Here is a 22763-nt window from a genome sequence, read left to right as displayed (position 1 = left end):
ACTTGCCTCTCTAACTTACGGCGGCGTAGCGTAAATACGATACGCTACGCCGGCTGAAACATACGCCGCCCTACGTGAATCCAGCTAATAGTGTGTGACTGTGGGGGAGGGGACATTAGAGTGTAAGCTCCTCTGGTACAGAAACTGATGTGACTGTCTCAGTGATCTCTGTACAGCAGGGGCGTCGCTAGGCCCGGGCTTAGGGGGCTGGACCCCCGAGTCCCGGGCATTTAGCTAGCCGTTGTTAGCCCCAAACAGCGAGCACCGGGACCGCTCTGATCCCGAGTGCCGCCGCGCCGAGACCGAGTCCTGCCGAGTGTCCCGCCGCGCCGATTGTGGCCGAGTCCTGCCGAGTGCGATAGCAGGCTGGTCCCGCCTTCTGGAGCCAAACGCCTATGAAGGACGTCCCCCACTGATCCAATGCCGGGACCGCGGGATGAGTGACGTCCATCATAGGCGCCCGAAGCTCCAGAAGGCAGGAATTGCAATACCGCGGCGCTGCGCCACATCACTGAGATGACTCCCCACTCGGAGCTCGGGTGGGCGGCTCACGCATCGATCAGGCCAGCGGAGGAGCGATCGGGTAATAGGGGTAGATTCACATAGATTTTGACCGGCGTAGCGTATCTCAGATACACTACGCCGCCGTAAGTTTGAGCAGCAGGTCCTGTATTCACATAGAACTTGCGCCGAAACTTACGGCGGCGCAGTGTAACTGGGCCGGCGTAAGCCCGCCTAATTCAAAATAGGCTGGTTGGGGGCGTGTACTATGTAAAATACTAGTGACCCCACTAATTTGACGTTTTTAACGAACGGCGCATTCGCCGTCCGTGGACGTATGTCCACGGACGGCGAATGCGCCGTTCGTTAAAAACGTCAAGTGCGCATGCTCCAAATGACGTTGGCAAATCGTCATGCTTTCGACGTGAACGTAAATTACGACCAGCCCCATTCACGGACGAGTTACGCAAACGACGTAAAATTTGAAAAATTTGACGCGGTTCTGACGTCCATACTTAACATTGACTACGCCATGTTTTTGGTGGTTTATCTTTACGACCTGAAAACCCCTTACGTAAACGGCGTATCTTTACTGCGACGGCCGGGGCGTACGTTCGTGAATAGGCGTATCTAGCCGATTTACATATTCTAGGCGTAAATCAGCGTACACGCCCCTAGCGGCCAGCGTAAATAGGCAGTTAAGATACGACGGCGTAGGAGACTTACGCCGTTCGTATCTTAGCAACATTTAAGCGTATCTCAGTTTGAGCATACGCTTAAAGTTGCGACGGCGGGGATTCGGACTTACGACGGCGTATCTACTGATACGCCCGTCGTAAGTCTTTGTGAATCTACCCCATAGTGTCTGACTGTGGGAGAACATTAGAGTGTAAGCTCCTCTGGCGCAGAGACTGATGTGACTGTCTTGGGGTGGAAACCGTATATATCATGCATATAAATTGACAAGAAAAGGTGAAATAAACACAAGAATGATGTCACCCATGGCAACGTTCCCTCTCCTCTTTCTAGCCTCAGGACCCCTCAAAATAAAAAATAAATAATTGTCCTGTAAAAAATGTAAAGGATGAGATCCATAATAGAACGGACTTGGCAGTGCAAATGACAAGAAGAGGTCTTTTTATTTTTCTCTTTCTTTTACTTTTTTTGGAGATAGCTGGACAGGTGAAATATCATTAAATGTGTGTCTGTGCCCGCATTCTCCACCAAAATGTGATTATATTTCAAGCTTGGGAACCTTAATCCCAACGGATACTTTTAGAGTCTTGCTGTGCCGCCAGCTCTGCCTCGGGGCATACGTTGGTGGTGCCAGGAATGAGTAAAGGATTGGCTCTGGCAATGATCCAGCGAAACCCAACCCCCGATGTGCTTTGTACGATGGACTATTCCCCGTGGATCTTCAGCTGGAACCAAACCAGGGAAGGGTTTCTTTAGACCAGTGGAGACCTTTGGGGGTAGATCCACGTACCTCCGCTGCGCCCGGCGCATATGTGAGATACGCTACGCCGCTGTAACTTACCTGGCTTTGGTTCGAATCCTGAACGAATTTGCGCCGTAAGTTACGGCGGCGTAGTGTATCTCTCGCGGCGGATTTCAAATTGGGCGGGGAGGGGGGCGTGTTTCATTTAAATGAAGCGCGTCCCCGCGCCGAACGAACTGCGCCTGCGCCGTCCCTAAAATTTCCCGCCGTGCATTGCGCTAAATGACGTCGCAAGGACGTCGTTGTTTTCAACGTGAACGTAAATGGCGTCCAGCCCCATCCACGGACGACTTACGCAAACGACGTAAAATTTTTCAAAATTAGACGCGGGAACGACGGCCATACTTAACATTGAGTACGCCACCAGATAGCAGCTTTAATTATACGCCGGAAAAAACTGAACGGAAACGACGTAAAAAAATGCGACGGCCGCTCGTACGTTCGTGGATCGTCGGAAATAGCTAATTTGCATACTCAACGCGGATTACGACGTGAACGCCACCTAGCGGACGCGGGAAAATTGCATCTAAGATCCGACGGCGTACTAAGGCATACGCCTGTCGGATCTAACACAGATGCCGTCGTATCTTGTTTTGGGGATACCAAAACAAAGATACGACACGCAAAATTTGAAATTACGCGGCGTATCAAGAGATACGCCGCATAATTTCTTTGAGGATCTGCCCCTTGGTTTCTAATGGTCCAACTTTTGTATGCTGCGCTCTACTACGGAGTACGAGTCCCCCTCCCAGCACTGCGCAAATCACCTTCACCATCCCCGGACCAGGAAATAAATGTGCCAATAGACCTCTGGGTCACGTCTCTACTTCCAAAATGAATTGGTCCGAAGAAGGACATTTAAGCCCCGTCCGAATTCCCGACAGAAAAAATGACTTTTTCCGTCGGGAATTCCGCCAGAAATAGATTTAGAACTGAAGCTGGATTCAGATAGCTTTATGCCGGCGTATCAGTAGATACGCCGACGTAACTCTGAATCTACGCCGTCCTAAATTTAAGCGTATTCTGGAAACCAGATACGCTTAAATTAGGCTAAGATACGAGCGGCATAAGTCTCCTACGCCGTCGTATCTTAGGGTGCAATATTTAAGCTGGCCGCTAGGTGGCGCTTCAGTTGAGTTCGGTGTAGAATATGCAAATGACTAGATACGCCGTTTCAGAAACGTACGTGCGCCCGGCGCATTTTTTTACGTTGTTTACGTACGGCTTTTTCCGGCATAAAGTTAGTCGAACAAATAGCTGGCCTAGTCAATGTTAAGTATGGCCGTCGTTCCTGTTTTGAAATTTTTACGTCGTTTGCGTAAGTCGTTCGTGAATGGTGCTGAACGTAATTTACGCTCACATCGAAACCAATACGTCCTTGCGGCGTACTTTGGAGCAATACATACTGGGATATGTACACGGACGGCGCATGCGTCGTTCGTAAAAAACCTCAATCACGTCGGGTCACCAATCATTTACATAAAACACGCCCCCTCATCCTCATTTGAATTAGGCGCGCTTACGCCGGCCCCATTTACGCTACGCCGCCGTAACTTAGGAGGCAAGTGCTTTGTGAATACAGCACTTGTCTCTCTGACTTACGGCGGCGTAGCGTAAATGCGATACGCTACGCCGCCTCAAAGATGCGCCCGGCTACCTGAATCTAGCTACTGGTTCTCACTTTTCCCGTCGGAATTTCCGACTGACTTTTGGAAATCCCGATCATTACAGTATGATGATGCAATGCAACCATAAAGTGTTGTCTGACATTATTATTTGCCAAACATTTGCTTATTGACCCAATCATTCGCTGACCTTCTGGAGAAAAGGTGGGTCATGGTGTTCACTAGGCAATAGCAGTGAATTCACAAGGACCCAAAAATTACCTCTATACCATTTTCCTGGTGCCAACATGGCGGTATACATGTGGCAGTATGCTGCTAGGGATTGGCGCCATGATAGGACAAATATGGTATTTGATACAATTTTCCTTTTGTCAACATGGCAGCATGCTGCCATGTATTGGTGCCAGAATAGGAAAATTATGGTAAGTATTTGATAACATTTTCTGTTTTCCTGTTGCAAACATGGCAGCAAGGAATGAAAAATGATGGTAAGTATTTGATACAATTTTATCATTTTCCTGTTGCCAACATGGCAGCACACTACCCCATGGATGCTGTCATGGATTGGCGCCAGAATAGGACAATTACGGTATTTTATACAATTTTAGGTTTTCTGTCGCCAACATGGCAGCATCCTACCACATGAATGCTGCCATGGATTGGTACAGAAATAGAAAAATTATGGTAAGTATTTGATATAATTTTCCGGTATATTGGTTTGCCCAGTAGAGTGAATTGGCTTTCTTTGGCAAGCATTCATTCGCTATGAATCATCCCAAGTTGCAAAAAGATCCAAATGGAATGAGTCCAATTAGACATTAGACATTATTATTTGCTACACATTTACCTATTGACCCATTCATTTTCTGGTCTTCTGTAGCAAAGGCAGGTCACGGCGTGTAATAGGCAATGGTAGTGAATTCACAAGGACCCAAAAGGACCTCTATACCATTTTCCTGGAGCCCACATGGCAGCATCCATGTTGTAGTATGCTGCCATGGATTGGCACCAAAAAAATAAAAATTACGGTAAGTATGTGATCCAATTTTAGCGTTTTTCTGTTGCCAACATGGCAGCATACTACCGCATGGCTACTGTCATAGATTGGCGCCAGAATAACATAATTACGGTATTTGATACAATTTTCCATTTCCTGTCGTCAACATGGCAGCATTCTACCACATGGATGCTGCCATGGATTGGCACCAGGATAGGACAATTATGATAACTATTTGATATCATTTTCCGGTATATTGGTTTGCCCAGTAGAGTGAATTGGCTTCCTTTGGCAAGCATTCATTCGCTATGAATCATCCCAATTTGCAAAAAGATCCAAATGGAATTAGTCCAAATAGACATTAGACATTATTATTTGCTACACATTTACCTATTGACCCATTCATTCACTGACCTTCTGGAGCAAAGGTGGGTCACGGTGTGAATTAGGCAATGGTAATGAATTCACAAGGATCCAAAATGACGTCTATACCATTTTCCAGGTGCCAACATGGCAGCATACATGTGGTAGTATGTATGCTACCATGTTAGCAACAGGAAAATAGAAAATTGTATCAAATACTTACCGTAATTGTCCTATTCTGGCACCATTCTATGTCAGCATGCATGTGGTAGTATGCTGCCATGTTGGCGACAGGAAAACAAAAAATTGTATTATATACTTATCGTAATTTTCCTTTCCTAGTGCCAGTCGTTGACAGCATACATGTGGTAGCATGTTGCCATGCTAGCAACAAGAAAACATAAAAAAAGCATCAAATACTTACCGTAATTTTCCTATTCTGGCACCAATCTATGGCACCATCCATGTGGTAGGATGCTGCCATGTTTGCAAAAGGAAAACAGAAAATTGTATTAAATACTTACCATCATTTTCTTATTCTGGCACCAATCTATGGCACCATCCATGTGGTAGTATTCTGCCATATTGGCGACAGGAAAACAGAACATTGTATCACATACTTACCATAATTTCCCTTTCCTGGCGCCAATCCATGACAGCATACTATGGGAAGTATGTGATACAATTTTCAATTTTCCTGTCGCCATCATGGCAGCATACTTCCACATGGATGCTGCCATAGATTGGTGCTGGAATTATAAAATTACTGTAAGTATTTGATACAATTTTCTGTTTTCCTGTTGCCAACATGGCAACATACTACCACATTTATGCCGTCATGGACTGGCACTAGGAAAGAAAAAAAAGAAAAGAAAAAGAAAAAGGTATTTGATACAATTTTCTATTTTCCTGTTCCCAACATGGCAGCATACTACCACTTGTATGCTGCCATAGATTGGTGCCAGAATTGAAAAATGATGGTAAGTATTTGATACAATTTTCTGTTTTCCTGTTCCCAACATGGCAGCATACTACCACATGTATGCTATCAAGGACTGGCGCTAGGAAAGGGAAAAAAAAAGGTTGCCATAGATCGGTGCTAGAATTATAAAATTACGGTAAGTATTTGATACAATTTTCCGTTTTCCTGTCGCCAACATGGCAGCATACTACCACTTGTATGCTGCCATAGATTGGTGCCAGAATTGTAAAATTATGGTAAGTATTTGATACAGTTTTCTGTTTTCCTGTTGCCAACATGGCAACATACTCCCACATGTATGCTGTCAAGGACTGCCGCTAGGAAAAGGAAAAAAAATGCTGCCGTAGATTGGTGCTAGAATAATAAAATTACGGTAAGTATTTGATACAATTTTCCGTTTTCCTGTCGCAACATGGCAGCATACTACCACATGTATGTAAAAGGGGGGGGTAAATAGAGGCGCTTGCCAAAAATTGACTAAAATAACTAAAATGCCAAACAACGCACAGCAACGTATGGATAGTATGATAAAATCCAAATAATGTTTCACTCCTTGTTTCCAATACCTTCAAAAGCATCTACATTGAGATGAATGAGGTGGAGATAGTGAAAATTAATAATCCAAAGAAAATAGACTAAAAATAATAATTGATAGTCAACACATTAATATCAATCCAATAGTGTCATAAAACAGTGATAACTTAACAGTGATAGATCCGTATGAAGGACCAGAAAGAACACAGTGTAAATTCTGAGTGATAAAAAAATGAACATCAATGTTTGTGAATAAATAATCTTCAGAATAAAAAAATATAAGATATGTATAAAGATATTATAAATATAAGTAAAAAATGTTGAATAAAAAATTCAAGTTAATTAAAGTGTTTCAAGTCAACCTCCAAAAATAGTGGAAAGTTCCAAAAGAAGGGTGCAGAAAAGACTTGTAATAAGGTGCAAATCCAAATTCTTCCAAAAAAAGTGTAGATAATAAATTAAATAAGTGCTGCCATCCACCGCACGAAATTCCAGTGTAGTTTGTGCAGACTCGTGAAAAATAATTCCAGCCTCTCACCTCAAAACAGGTTAAACCAGCCTGTTAGATGTATTGAAGGAGTCCAGCAGTGTAAACTCTATGGGTCACTCCAAGAACGTCCACCAAGGGAGAGACTCCAGACCACTCACATGAAAGTAGATGTAAACTCCATAGTGTAATAAGTTCAACACATTTTATTAGTGGTTAAAACAAGGTATTACACTCACATTTAGCAGGAGATATCAACAGCATGCAGCAAATGTTTGTATGTAAAGCAATAGATCTCCGCTCTCGGCCGCGAGCGGAGATGACGTCACCGTCGGCACTTTCCTTCACCTGACGCGTTGCGTAGCAGATCAACGCTACTTAGTCATGATACCTATGACTAAGTAGCGTTGATCTGCTACGCAACGCGTCAGGTGAAGGAAAGTGCCGACGGTGACGTCATCTCCGCTCGCGGCCGAGAGCGGAGATCTATTGCTTTACATACAAACATTTGCTGCATGCTGTTGATATCTCCTGCTAAATGTGAGTGTAATACCTTGTTTTAACCACTAATAAAATGTGTTGAACTTATTACACTATGGAGTTTACATCTACTTTCATGTGAGTGGTCTGGAGTCTCTCCCTTGGTGGACGTTCTTGGAGTGACCCATAGAGTTTACACTGCTGGACTCCTTCAATACATCTAACAGGCTGGTTTAACCTGTTTTGAGGTGAGAGGCTGGAATTATTTTTCACGAGTCTGCACAAACTACACTGGAATTTCGTGCGGTGGATGGCAGCACTTATTTAATTTATTATCTACACTTTTTTTGGAAGAATTTGGATTTGCACCTTATTACAAGTCTTTTCTGCACCCTTCTTTTGGAACTTTCCACTATTTTTGGAGGTTGACTTGAAACACTTTAATTAACTTGAATTTTTTATTCAACATTTTTTACTTATATTTATAATATCTTTATACATATCTTATATTTTTTTATTCTGAAGATTATTTATTCACAAACATTGATGTTCATTTTTTTATCACTCAGAATTTACACTGTGTTCTTTCTGGTCCTTCATACGGATCTATCACTGTTAAGTTATCACTGTTTTATGACACTATTGGATTGATATTAATGTGTTGACTATCAATTATTATTTTTAGTCTATTTTCTTTGGATTATTAATTTTCACTATCTCCACCTCATTCATCTCAATGTAGATGCTTTTGAAGGTATTGGAAACAAGGAGTGAAACATTATTTGGATTTTATCATACTATCCATACGTTGCTGTGCGTTGTTTGGCATTTTAGTTATTTTAGTCAATTTTTGGCAAGCGCCTCTATTTACCCCCCCTTTTACATATGTTCTTTGGTGCGTGAGCACTATTTTAGTAGTGGCTGCTGCTTTTAGATTTTAGTTGATATTTTAAACAAATTATTTACAGTTAGGCTGGTTTTGCGCATTGGTTCCCCCCATACACATATTCTACCACATGTATGCTGCCATAGATTGGTGCCAGAATTGTAAAATTATGGTAAGTTTTTGATACAATTTTCTGTTTTCCCGTTACCAACATGGCAACATACTACCACATGTATGCTGTCAAGGACTGCCGCTAGGAAAGGGAAAAAAAATGCTGCCGTAGATTGGTTCTAGAATTATAAAATTACGGTAAGTATTTGATACAATTTTCCTGTCGCCAACATGGCAGCATATTACCACTTGTATGCTGCCATAGATTGGTGCTAGAATTATAAAATTACGGTAAGAATTTGATACAATTTTCCGTTTTCCTGTCGCCAACATGGCAGCATACTACCACTTGTATGCTGCCATAGACTGGTGCTAGAATTGGAAATTTACTGTAAGTATCTGATACAATTTTCTGTTTTCCTGTTGCCAACATGGCAGCATACTACCACATGTATTCTGCAATGGAATGGAAATTTGGTGGCAGGAAAGGAAAATTACTGTCATGCCCCGAACACACAATAGGTTTTCCTGTCGGAAAAAGTCAGATGAGAGCTTTTGGATGGGAAGCCCGACCATGTGTGTATGCTCCACCGGACTTTTTCCAACAGGAAAACACCCAAAAACGGGCAGCAAAAGATATGCCCCGTACACACGGTCGGGATTTCCGACAGGAAAAAGTCAGTCGGGAATTCCGACAGGAAAAAAGAGAACCAGCTCTCTATCTTTTGCCGGCTGTTTTTTTTTGGCCGTTTTCCTGTTGGAAAAAGTCTGGTGGAGCATACACACCGTCGGGATTCCCGACCAAAAGCTCTCATCTGACTTTTTCCGACAGGAAAAACGATCGTGTGTACGGGGCAATAGAGAGCTGGTATTCTTTTTTCCCCATCGGGATTCCCGACTGACTTTTTCCTGTCGGAAATCCCGACTGTGTGTACGGGGCATAAGTATTTCATACAATTTTCTGTTATATTGGTTTGCCCAGTAGAGTGAATTGGCTTCCCATTTTCAAGTATCCATTAGCTATGAAACTTCCCGATTTACTAGGAATCCTGTTTTCAACAACTCTGATTGCCGATATCTACTTAGTATTTTCCCGGGTTGAAGGCTCTGCTTTCTAAGTACACCACAGAAGAGTCTGACTGATAAAAAAAAAAACACAAAAAAAAAAACACAAAAAAAAAACAAACAAGAGAAACCCGTTTTGAAGACAGCAGGGATGGAAAGTGTTATTTCGCGACGTCTTAGAAGCAATGTATATCTTCCATCACTCAGCGGTTGTTGCCGCTCACATCGCGGCTGAAGTAGCTATGTGACATTAGAAAATTCCTGTCATTGAACGCAGTGCGGAACTTTCGTTCAACCTCCATCCAGCCCCCGTCGTCTGGTGTCTCTTCGTGTCAGACAGCAATCTGAAAGCTTCTTCCAGTGACAGCTGGGCCAGCGGGAGGAAGATTTGCTTGACATGTATCTGAATGTCGGACTTCTGCCTGTCAGATCTCCTACGTCTATCTGTAGAGCCTCTTGTCTACCAGCTGCCACTTATAGATGTCAAGGCTGCAAGGACACTTCACAACGAGGGATTAAAAATCACCGGAGGGCAGAAAAATGAAAATATGAAACAACTGCTTTAAAACCAACGACCTTAGAAAATGTAGACAGTATTAAAATTTGCTTTGTGGAGGGTTTTTTTTTGTGTCCCCCCCAGCCCCCCTCGTCCTCAACACACAACGGCCATAACCTCTCGTTCTTTTTTTTTAATTTTGCCCTTTAACAATGTATTTCGTAAGCAATTTGCTGCTGGAACAGAAAGCCCTGGTTTATGAAAAGGTCATTCATTGGACGCTCTGCTTCGTCCTCCAGCGTCTGCGTCCCTTGTTCCGCCAGCTGCTCGGCCACATCCGGAAGGCCGGTGAAGCTACTCATCCCATCTACGTCCTTATAGGTTGGGAAATGGGCCTTATTCCTGTCTATCACAAACATCTCATGCCCGCGCTCATCCCTGTACTCTTCCAGTTGGGCAAAGGTGGTTGGCCCGTCGGAGTAGTCATTGACGTACAAGATGTTCTCCTCCTTTTTGGCTTTTTTTCGCTTGTGGTGCTTTCTGTAGATCATCACGATGAGGAGCAGGGCTGTCAGAGCCAAGAGCGATATCCCAATGGCAATGGCTGTCTGAGTCCCCATGCTGAGAGAGTTGAACTCCATGCTCTCCATGTCATAAAGCGGCTCTTGGCTGATGTCCACTGAAGTGTACGATCGAGACTGCTGGTTGGACAGATTGACAGTCAGGTGGAATAACACTTTAGCTGTGCCGCCTGCATTGGAAGCCACGCACTCATACTTTCCGGCATGAGACATGGTAATGTTGGTCAAAAACAGCATACCGCTCCCAGTGTCCGAGTCCAATTGTTCCCCAACGCTGCGCTCGGTCAGCTCAAAGGTCCTGCTGCCGGTGGACTTGGCGTTGACCCTCGTAGGACCTGTGCGGGCGTGGGCCACCTTCCTCCATGTAATCAGCGGCTGGGGATAGCCTGAAGCTCGACAGGAGACCCGCAGTTCATCCCCGAGACGGGCGCTGGTCTCCATGGGGTCTACGCTCACCACGGGGGGGATACAAATAAGGCTGTTTCCAGAGATGTCCAATAGACTCTGGTGGGACAGTCTCGGAGGCTCAGAGCAGATAAGCTTCCTATCGAAGGAGGTCAGGAGACGCTTCCCTTCTTCCTTCATCCAGGCCCGGAGCCAGTGCAAGGCGCAGTCGCATCTCCATGGGTTGTCTAGGGAAACAAAAACAAAAATGGCTGTAAGAAAACGAGCATGGTCAAGTCTTAAAACCTTAAAGGGTTCTTCAATTTTATGATCATTATTGTGAGTGCTCTGTGTTTAAAATAAGGTTTAGGCGTCATAGCTTTTTGTCAGCTATTGCCATCTCATTTTGTGACTAGGCTTGTTCATTCAAGGACCACTGCAGTCCTTGAAGGAATACGTACATGTGGCCCCTTGGTGATGTCGTAGGCCACATGTGTCCAGGGCTGGTGCAAGGGTTTTTGACACCCAAGCGAAACCTAATTTTGCTGCACCCTCCTTGGCCCCACCCCTTTTGTCCTGCCCATACCCCACCTTTTTAATGAAGCACCCATAAAATTCAGCCATACCAGCGCCCATGAAATTGAGCCTCACCAGCACCCATCAAATGCAGCCTCACCAGTGCCCATCAAATGCAGCCTCACCAGCACCCATCAAATGCAGCCTCACCAGGGCCCATCAATGTAGCCTCACCAGTGCCCATCAATGAATGTTTGCTTGCTTCCATTCATTCGGAAATTGAACACTAACCATGAGTGAAGGAAACGTTTTTGGGCCAGATCCACGTAGATAGGCGTAACTTTAAATGGGCATAGCGTATCGTAGTAACGCTACGCCGCCGCAACTTTGAGAGGCAAGTGCTGTATTCACAAAGCACTTGCCTCTAAAGTTACGGCGGCGTAGCGTAAATCTGCCGGCGTAAGCGCGCCTAAATCAAATGAGGAACAGGGGGGCGTGTTTTATGTAAACTAAGCATGACTCCACGTAAATTTAGCTTTTTTCGTACAGGGCGCATGCTCAGTATCACGTTGAATTTTCAAATTAAATTACGCCCGCTCAATGCCTAGACGACGTAAACGTAATTTACGCAAAGCCCTATCCGCGAACGTTTTACGCAAACGACGGAAAATTTGATGCTGGCTCGACGCCCATACTTAACATTGCGTACGCCTCAACGACCCAGGGGTAACGTTACGCCGAATAAAGCCTTATGTAAACGACGTAAAAAATGCGCCGGGCAGACGTACGTTCTGAGAATCGGCGTATCTAGCTAATTTGCATACTCTACGTGGAAATCAACGATCTAGCCCCCATTCTGGCGTATCTTGTTTTGTGGATACAAAACAAAGATACGCCAGAGCATCCTAGAAGTTACGCGGCGTATCAATAGATACGCCGACGTAACTTCTTTGTGGATCCGGGCTTTTGTGTTCTCCTTCATATTCTCTGAAAAATGGCCAAGAAATTATAAGTTCTGCCAGGGTATGCAAACTTATGAGCACAAGTGTATAAGCTTTACCTTCACAACGTGCAGCTCCTATAAATAACACAGTGTAACCTTTTTGCTTAGATAAGGAAATTATATTACAATCCCAACTTAATGGAAAATCCATCTTAAAGGCCCAATTTACCTGAACTGCCTAATGCACCGCCTACATCAATCAGAAAAAGTTCAGAGCTAAATTGGTACCGGGCTCCCCTCCCCCCTCCTCCCTCCTCCGCTATTACAGCCTTTGACGGAGGCACTTTAGGAAGCGGAGATCTGCCGTTTCTACCTTGACATTTAAAGAACCGTCGCCGAGCAGAACGGCCGCGCGGAGAGTGACATTTGTAAACGTCAGGGGTTTTTTTTCATCAAGAAAAGAAAAATTTAAAAATGGCAAAAATTACTTTTATAGCTACAATTTAGAATGTACACATTTCCCCCCATCGCAGGAGCTCCGTGCTCATTGGTGGATTTCTAGATTACAAGGTGCAAATCGGGGATATTGTTCAGCGGGAACGCGGCACCTCCAGCCTGGGCCGTCTTAATAGCATCATGGGGCCCCATGGCAAAGAAATGCTCTGGGGCCCCTACAACGACAGTGGGGTAGATTCAGGTACCTTTTGCGGCGGCGTATCTCCAGATACGCCGCCGTAATTTGAATTCTGCGCCCGCGCAGCGTTACGCCGATTTACAAAGGCAGTTACGCTGAAAAATAGGCTTCCTCCACCGACGTAACTTGATTGCGGCGGCGTAGAATTGTGTGCAATATAACTTTGGCCGCTAGGGGCGCTTCCGTTGTTGTCGGCGTAGAATATGCTAATTTCCTAGATACGCCGATTCACAAACGTATGTGCGCCCGGTGTTTATTACGTCGTTTGCGATAAGGCTTTTTCGGCGTAAGGCTGCTCCTGCTATTAGGAGGCGCAGCCAATGTTAAGTATGGCCGTCGTTCCCGCGTCGAAATTAAAAAAATTAACGTCATTTGCGTAAGTCGTCCGTGAATGGGGCTGGACGCCATTTATGTTCACGTCGAAACCAATGACGTCCTTGCGACGTCATTTAGCGCAATGCACGTCGGGAAATTTTAGGTCGGCGCATGCGCAGTACGTTCGGCGCGGGAACGCGCCAAATTTAAATGATCCACGCCCCCTACCCGGCTCATTTGAATTAGGCGGGCTTGCGCCGGGGGATTTACGCTACGCCGCCGCAACTTTACAGGCAAGTGCATTGTGAATCAAGCACTTGCCCGTAAAACTTGCGGCGGCGTAACGTAAATGTCATACGTTACGCCGCCGCCGATTTGCCCGGTTCTACGTGAATCTGGGCCACTGAAGATAAACAGACATCAAGTAGGTAGGAGGTAGACTGCCTCCCCTGTGTATCTATCCCTCTCAGTGGCATCATGGGGGGCCCCCAATTTTCGGGGCAGCATGGACTCAAGGACCAGCTGCTTTGGGGAAAGTGCAGGGGGCCCCCCATGCAGCTGGGGCCCCTGGGCAGTGCCCAGGTGTGCCCCTTCATTAAGACAGCCCTGCCTCCAGCATTGAATGTATGTAATGACAAGGGGTGTTTGGTGTGCTGGAGGGTCAATTGATCCTGGCTGCTGGGAGGGTCTATTGTTGCTGGGGATGTCTACTGCTCTGATAGGGAAACTTTTTGTTGCTGGGAGGCATCTACTGTTGAGGGAGGGATCTATTGTTGCTGGCTGACTTAAGGTCTATTGATGTTGGCTGCTGGGAGATTGTTATTTGTTGTCTATTGTTGCTGGGGCACCTACTGTTCCTGTGGATGTCTATTGCTTCTGGTGGTGGAACGTTTGTTGCTGGGGGGTCATTTGTTGCTGGGTGGCATCTACTGTTAAGGGAGGGGGGGTCTATAATTTCTGGCTGACTTATGGGCTATTGATGTTTGCTGCAGAGAGATCTATTGTTATTTGTCGGGGATCTACTGTTGCTGGGGATGTCTATTGCTTCTGGTGTGAAAACTTTTGTTGCTGGGGGGTCATTTGTTGCTGGGTGGCATCTACTCTTGATTGAGGGGTCTATCGTTGCTGGCTGATTTAGGGTCTTTTGAAGTTGGCTGCATGGAGACCTATTGTTATTGGTTGGGGGCTATTGTTGCTGGGGAGATCTATTGCTTCTAGTGGGGAAAATAGGATTTTTGTACTTACCGTAAAATCCTTTTATCTGAGTTCATGGACGGACACAGCAGCAATCTTGACAAATAGGTAGATTCAGGTAGAGTTAGGCCGACTTATCAGTAGATAAGCCGGCCTAACTCAGAATCTACGCCGACGTATGTTTAAGCGTATGCTCAAACAGAGATACGCTTAAACATATCTAAGATATGACGGCTTGCGCCGTCCTATCTTAGATTGCAATTTTTCGGATGGCCGCTAGATGGCGCTTCCATTGCGGTCGGCGTAGAATATGTAAATTAGTTTTTACGCTGATTCACGAACGTACGCCAGGCCGCCACAGTCGATTTACGCCGTTTCTGTAAGGCCTTAGTAGGCCTAAAGTTATTCCACCTATTAGGTGGAATAACAATGTTAAAGTATGGCCGCCGTTCCCGCCGCGAGATTCAAATTTTTTACGTCGTTTGCGTAAGTCGTCCGCGAATCGGTATTTATGTCGTTTACGAACACGTCAAAATCAATAGGCTCGTACGGCGTACTTAGCCGCAATGCGCACTGGGAAATGTAGGCGCCCGGCGCATGCGCAGTAGCCAAAAAACGTCAAAAACGTGAGGTCAAGTCTCATTGTCATTAAACACGCCCCCCTCCAACCCATTTAAATTAGGCGCCCTTACGCCCGCCGCATTTACGCTACGCCGCCCTAAGTAAGGAGGCAAGTACTTTGAGAATACAGTACTTGCCTCTCTTACTTAAGGCGGCGTAGTGTAAACACGCTAGGCTACGCCATCTTAAATTTGCGCGCCCATACCTGAATCTACCTAAAAGTGTGTATTAGCCTTCTATCAACATCAAACCTGTACAGTACCGCCCCTTGGGCGATCCCTCTGGGTTCGTCAAAAAGCAGTACAAACAAAGAAAAGGAGGGGTGGGTGCTGTGTCCGTCCATGAACTCAGAGAAAAGGATTTTACCCAAAGCAGATAAGTGCCCCAGGACCGGATCGAAAAACCTCCCTTCTTAGGAATTACAATACAGATTGTAGATTTTTTTAAATCTTTCCGGCTCCAGGGCAGGTACTATCATCCTGTGCATCAGCAGGTCCTGCACTGCCCCCAACCAAGGCGGCCCCACGAGCCAGAAGGAGATGAAGGCTGGAGGGAAAAAATCAGATACGTGGACAAGAGAACAAAAAATTCATCTTGTACCCTGATGAAACCACTTCCCAGACCCATTGGTCGGAAGTAGGGAGGCCCACCGAGCTGCAAACTCGCGAGGGTGACCCCCCCCACCCCGTAGTCGGGCGGGGACAAACAACCCTCCATGCCGCTGCAGATTTGTCACGCAGGCAAGTTTTTGCGTGCGAGAAACAGGGATACTTCAGTCTCTTAGCGAGCACCCTGTCGGCCCGGGAACGCTTACCCGCGGGCCCGGCGCAAAGGAAAAACCTGCTTGTGAACGGAAAAAAGGGTAGAGCCCTGGCCTACGGTGTGGATCCTTACCTTTTCGGGATTAGTAGGAGCACCGTGTCTCACCCCAAACGACATACTTAATAATGTTATTCAGCGAGGCTCCAAAGCCTCTAACCCTGGCAGAGCGAGAACCTCCTAAGATGTCTGATCCGCAGACCAGCATTTCAGTCAAATCATGCGGCGTAACCCCACCGCAGATACTGACGGTACTGGACCACCAGGGAGCTGTATCTAAGGCCGCACTGCAGACAGACATAAGGTCATGCACCAAAGAAAATGACCGCTGCTAATCCCAATGGAAATTGGCGCCGGTCACTGCCAAAATGGCCGCCGACCATGCTGAGGAGAAAAAACACACAGCAAAAAACATGGCAGCGAACACCCGGGCACCCAAACAAAGGTCCCCACACCACAACAGCACACCTCACAGAGAGCGGACCCCAAACACAGCCAGCCCACAGCTAAGTGGGGCCCCCCCCCCGGCGGACCCCCAGGTCAGTGCACAGCATCCCAGCCACATGGAGAGGGGAGAAAAGTGGACAGGGAGAGAGGAGAAGGAAGGGTGAGGGACCCCCTAATCAACCTCCCCAGGAATGCCCAGCAATGTCATCCTGCCAAAGGCAGAGGGACAGCTACTTACCGGTCCTGCGTGGATTACGCAGGAAGCATCCCAGACAGACCACCTTCGGAGGTGACTGTCTGCCCTCCACACTGTGACTCAGACATTTAGCCTGGTCATATGCGTGCCCTGGAGTATGTAGCTCACCGGCCACCCCTGGAGCAACGGGGCATGTCGTGGATGACCCAGTGCGTAGCTAAGGTCGGCACACGCTTGATGGCCGAAACTGGGGGGACTACAAGGATCTGGGATCCAGCCTGTCACCCAGTCGGCAGTTGATAGTAGATCATAGTAACAAAATGCAGAAATAAATTCCCCAGGAGTCATGGACCCGAAGGGAGCCATGTCCTTCTCCTATGCTAGGCAGAAAAAAACTGAGCTGCTACTCAGGCGCCTCCCTTTCCTGTTACGGCACATTCGACTAGGGCATAGGTGTCCGCAGCCTTTGTTTCTTCCTAAGGTATTTTCGGCCTTTTATCCAAATGAGGACATTGTGCTTTCATCCTTGTGTCCTCGGCCGTCGCATTCCCGAGAGGTTGCTTGCTTTCCTTGGGCTTGGTGCGAGCTCTGCCGGTGTATCTGTCTGCTACGGCTCTGCTTCGGAGGTCTCTTCGGCCGCTGTTTTTTTTTCCGGTGGATCAGACAGATCGTGATTTTATGCCCTAACAGGGTGGGTGCCTTCCCTTCCTGTCTCGGCGCATTCAACCAGGGCAATAGGTGCCTCTTGGGCTTTCCGACTTCAAGCGTTTGTTTCCCAGGTGTGTAGGGTGGCGACCTGGTCGTCTGTGCACACCTTCACTATATTTTACGAGGTTGATGTGAGCGCATCTTTGGATGTTTCCTTCAGCCTCAAGGTTTTACGAGTGGCTGTTTAACCAGTTCCCGACCCCCGCATGTACATATACGTCCACAATATGGCACGTACAGGCACATGGGCGTACACGTACGTCCTTGCCTATTAGCAGGTGGGGGGTCCGATCGGGACCCCCCCCCGCTACATGCGGAGGTCGGGTCCGCTCGGGGAGCGATCCGGGACCACGGCGCGGCTATTTGTTTATAGCCGCTCCGTCGCGATCGGTCCCCGGAGCTGAAGAACGGGGAGAGACGTATGTAAACACGGCTTCCCCGTGCTTCACTATGGCGGCGCATCGATCGTGTCATCCCCTTTATAGGGAGACACAATCGATGACGTCATTCCTACAGCCACACCCCCCTACAGTTGTAAACACACACTAGGTGCACCCTAACTCCTACAGCGCCACCTGTGGTTAACTCCCAAACTGCAACTGTCATTTTCACAATAAACAATGCAATTTAAATGCATTTTTTGCTGTGAAAATGACAATGGTCCCAAAAATGTGTCAAAATTGTCCGAAGTGTCCGCCATAATGTCGCAGTCACGAAAAAAATTGCTGATCGCCGCCATTAGTAGTAAAAAAAAAAAAATTAATAAAAATGCAATAAAACTATCCCCTATTTTGTAAACGCTATAAATTTTGCGCAAACCAATCGATAAACGGTTATTGCGATTTTTTTTACTAAAAATAGGTAGAAGAATACGTATCGGCCTAAACTGAGGAAAAAAAATGTTTTTATATATGTTTTTGGGGGATATTTATTACAGCAAAAAGTAAAAAATATTGCATTTTTTTCAAAATTGTCGCTCTATTTTTGTTTATAGCGCAAAAACTAAAAAACGCAGATGTGATCAAATACCACCAAAAGAAAGCTCTCTTTGTGGGGAAAAAAGGACGCCAATTTTGTTTAGGAGCCACGTCGCACGACCGCGCAATTGTCTGTTAAAGCGACGCAGTCCCGAACTGTAAAAACACCTTGGGTCTTTAGGCTGCATATTGGTCCGGGGCTTAACTGGTTAAGGTTGCAACTCCTCCGTTGAGGAGCTCTGTTTTGTTTTGGGGTGAAGTTTTGTTTAATGCTGTTCCCACCCCTCGTTTTGACACTGCTTTGGGATGTCCCGCTTTGTCAAGATTGCTGCTCTGTCCATCCATGAACGGAAGAAAAAATAGGATTTTTGTACTCACCGTAAAATCCTTTGAGTTCATGGACGGACACAGCACCCACCCCTCCTTTTCTTTGTTTGTATTGCTTTTTGACGAACTGAGCTGCTGCATGCAGGAAAAGGGGTTGTACCTAGAGGAATCGGTACTGTACAGGTTTGATGTTGTTTAACACATTAACATGTTTTCTGCCTAGTCCACTCCTGATAGAAGGCTAATATCCACTTTGTCAAGATTGCTGCTGTGTCCGTCCATGAACGGAAGAGAAACCTTTGTTGCTGGGAGGCATCTACTGTTGAAGGAGAGGTCCATCATTGCTGGCTAGCTGGTGTATTGCTGATGGCTTCTGGGAGATCTATTGTTATTTGTTGGGCTCTATTGTTGCTGGGGGATCTATCGTTGTTGGGGATGTCTATTGCTTCTGGTGTTGAAACCATTGGCCCGGATTCAGAGAGCAATTGTGTCTGCGTAACCATAGTTACGCAGCGCAATTGCTTACTTGCGCCGGCGTAACGAGTTCTCCTAAATCAGAGAACTCGTTACGCCGACTGCAGTCTAAGATATGCGTGGCATAAGGCTCTTATGCCCTCATATCTTAGGCTGCATTCTTACGCTGGCCGCTAGGTGGCGTTCCCGTTGTGGTCAGCGTATAGTATGCAAATTGCATACTAACGCCGATTCACAACGTTACGCGAGCCCTGCGTACGCAGTTTACGTCGTTTGCGTATGGCGGTTTTAGCGTAAGGCTGCCCCTGCTATTAGCAGGGGCAGCCAATGCTACGTATACCCGTCGTTCCCGCGTCGCGAAATTTACGTAGTTTGCGTAAGTGAATCGTGAATGGCGCTGGACGCCATTCACGTTCACTTTGAAGCAAATGACGTCCTTGCGACGTCATTTACCGCAATGCACGTCAGGAAAGTTTCCAGACGGAGCATGCGCTCTACGCTCGGCGCGGGAACGCGCCTAATTTAAATGATTCCCGCCCCCTACGGGATCATTTACATTAGGCGCCCTTACGCAGGGCATTTTTGAAGAGCGCCCACGCAAATTACGTGACTACTGCTTCATGAATGAAGCGTAGCGCAAATAATTTGCGTAGGCGCAGGGGGAAAAGGGTACACTGCGCCTCCGTAAGGAGCGCGCAGCTGTACCTGAATCTACCCCAATGTTGCTAGCATGCATCTTCTGTTAAGGGAGGGGTCTATTGTTGCTGGGGGAACTATTGTTGCTGGGGATCTATTGCTTCTGGTGGGGAAACCTTTGTTGCTGGGGGGGGGGGGGGGGGTCATTTGTTGCTGGGAGGCATCTACTGTTGAGGGAGGGGTTTATTGTTGCTGGAGATCTATTGCTTCTGGCAGGGAAACGTTTGTTGCTGGGGGGGGGGGGGGTCATTTGTTGCTGGGAGGCATATAATGTTGAGGGAGGGGTCTAGTGTTGCTGTCTAGTGTTGCTTTTGGTGGTGGAACTTTTGTTGCTGTGGGGTCATTTGTTGCTGGGAGGGGTTTATCGTTGCTGGCTAACTTAGGGTCTTTTGATGTTGGCTGCATGAAAAATGGAGCCTGGAAACCGAGCGATCAAACACTGCTCATCGCTCGGTTCTCAGAGCTCCCGGAGCAGAGAGCTGGTGACTGTCAGTGACTGGTGACTGGTTGCTATCAGTGACTGGTGACTGTCAGTGACTGGTGGCTGTCAGTGACTGGTGACTTGTGACTGTCAGTGACTGGTGACTGTCAATGACTGGTGACTGTCAATGACTGGTGGCTGTCAATGACTGGTGGCTGTCAATGACTGGTGGCTGTCAATGACTGGTGGCTGTCCTCACCTGTCAGTCGGAGAACCTGCAGGCTGATGAGAGGCCGAAGAGTGCCGCGGGTTATGGAACGCAGGTTGTTCTTGCTGAGGTCAAGTAGCGCAAGTGAGGACAGTCCGGAGAACGCCTGGTCCTGGAGAGACTCAATATTGTTTTCCTGTAAATGCAGCTCCTGCAGCCTCTAAAAGACACCAAAATGGGATACTCAGACAATGGGAAATCGCACGAGCCAAAAATATACAAAGACGGTTCTTCCAGCAACTAAAATAAATCCCTGGTGCCAAACCTGTAACCCAGGGGCCTAATTCAGCCCTTTGACACTCGGTGTGTGGCCCTCGGGACCCCTCCTTACATAACTCGGTGTTTCCCTATAGCCCTGTTAAAGTAGCGGTCTCTAGCAATCTCACGTAATGTGTCCCCAGTCTATGTCTGCCTCTTGAAGCATGTCCTGCTGCTACAGCATGTTCAGTCTCTGAATATCTCTGGTATCAAGTGTGGCCCCTGACATCACCAAAAATCGCACATAAAATTAAGTGACTATTTACTGTCTGAGACCGCAGACACTGTCTGCAGTCTCTGATCATCTCCTTCTATCATGTCTGCAGTCTCTGACCATCTATTGTATCATGTCTGAAGTCTGGCCATCTATTGTCTCATTTCTGCAGTCTCTGACCACCTCTTGTATAATGTCTGCAGTCTCTGACCATCCCCTGTATCATGTCTGCAGTCTCTGACCATCTCCTGTATCATGTCTGCAGTATCTGACCATCTCCTGTATCATGTCTGCAGTCTCTGACCATCTATTGTATAATGTCTGCAGTCTCTGACCATCCTCTGTATCATGTCAGCAGTCTCCGACCATCTCCTGTATCATGTCTGCAGTCTCTGACCATCTATTGCATGGATATGCAATTAGTGGACCTCCAGCTGTTGCAAAACTACAAGTCCCATCATGCCTCTGCCTCTGGGTGTCATGCTTGTGGCTGTCAGAGTCTTGCTATGCCTGATGGGACTTGTAGTTTTGCAACAGCTGGAGGTCCGCTAATTGCATATCCCTGATCTATTGTATAATGTCTGCAGTCTCTGACCATCCTCTGTATCATGTCAGCAGTCTCCGACCATCTCCTGTATCATGTCTGCAGTCTCTGGTCATCTATTGTATCACGTCTGCAGTCGCTGATCAACTCTTAAATCATGTCTGCAGTCTCTGACCATCTCCTCTATCATGCCTGCAGTCTCTAACAATCTCCTGTATTATGTCTGCAGTCTCTGACCATCTCCTCTATCATGTCTGCAGTCTAACCATCTCTTGTATCATGTTTGCAGTCTCTGACCATCTATTGTATTATGTCTGCAGTCTCTGACCATCTCCTGTATCATGTCTGCAGTCTCTGACCATCTATTGTATAATGTCTGCAGTCTCTGACCATCCTCTGTATCATGTCAGCAGTCTCCGACCATCTCCTGTATCATGTCTGCAGTCTCTGGTCATCTATTGTATCACGTCTGCAGTCGCTGATCATCTCTTAAATCATGTCTGCAGTCTCTGACCATCTCCTCTATCATGTCTGCAGTCTCTAACAATCTCCTGTATCATGTCTGCAGTCTAACCTGTAGCGCCTGTGTACTTTCATACAGGTGCTATATTTAAATGTAGTGGGAGATCGAGAGAGTTATGTTGCTCTCATTCTTTGTTTTGTCAAGCCGTTGTTCGGGGTTCTTCGCGGGTTCCTGGTTCCGGGTGCGGCACCCTTTAGGGTGTGCACATAACCACGGACCCCACCACTATGGCCCACCTGGCCTGGGGTCCCCTGCTACGCGGAGTTCCTGACTCTGGGCCCTCCTGGCCCGGAGTGACTGATGCCACAAAGGGGCCCCAGTGACTTACTGGGTCCCCGCTTCTACTGAGAAGATCCCAAGCTGGGTGCTGTTCGGTGGGGGATCGGTCTGAGGAGAACCCGGAGGCAGGTGATCCAACAGGACTTGAACGAACCATCGGGGATCTGGGTGACCGGACACTGACAGGTTACATTCACACTGTCAACCGGTGACCCTAAAACTACATACTGGGAGGATTCGCTCTACTCTTCAAACTTATCAAGCACTAGGCCTGTGGCAGAGGTCTCCTAATTTAATCAGAGCCAAGTCTGTGGCAGAGACTTGTTCCGTCCCAGAAGC

The 22763-nt window shown here is 46.8% G+C and overlaps 1 protein-coding gene across 1 annotated transcript in view; it reads right to left on the bottom strand.

Annotated features, from left to right (window-relative positions):
- Positions 1 to 10147: 10147 nt before the first annotated feature.
- The window catches only part of LRRC24 (leucine rich repeat containing 24), a 166297-nt gene continuing 153681 nt past the window's right edge, over positions 10148 to 22763 (bottom strand). The window contains exons 4-5 of the mRNA XM_040355199.1: positions 20598 to 20766; positions 10148 to 11238 (exon numbers count right to left, since the gene is read on the bottom strand). Of these exons, the coding sequence (XP_040211133.1) occupies positions 10232 to 11238; positions 20598 to 20766 (1176 nt within the window). The 3' untranslated portion in view covers positions 10148 to 10231. The remainder of the gene's footprint in view (positions 11239 to 20597; positions 20767 to 22763) is intronic.

The sequence above is a fragment of the Rana temporaria genome, chromosome 5 (genome assembly GCF_905171775.1).
Source record: "Rana temporaria chromosome 5, aRanTem1.1, whole genome shotgun sequence".
Classification (NCBI taxonomy): Eukaryota; Metazoa; Chordata; class Amphibia; order Anura; family Ranidae; genus Rana; species Rana temporaria.
Note: the sequence above shows the minus strand (reverse complement) of the source record. Positions and strands in the feature narration are given on the sequence as shown.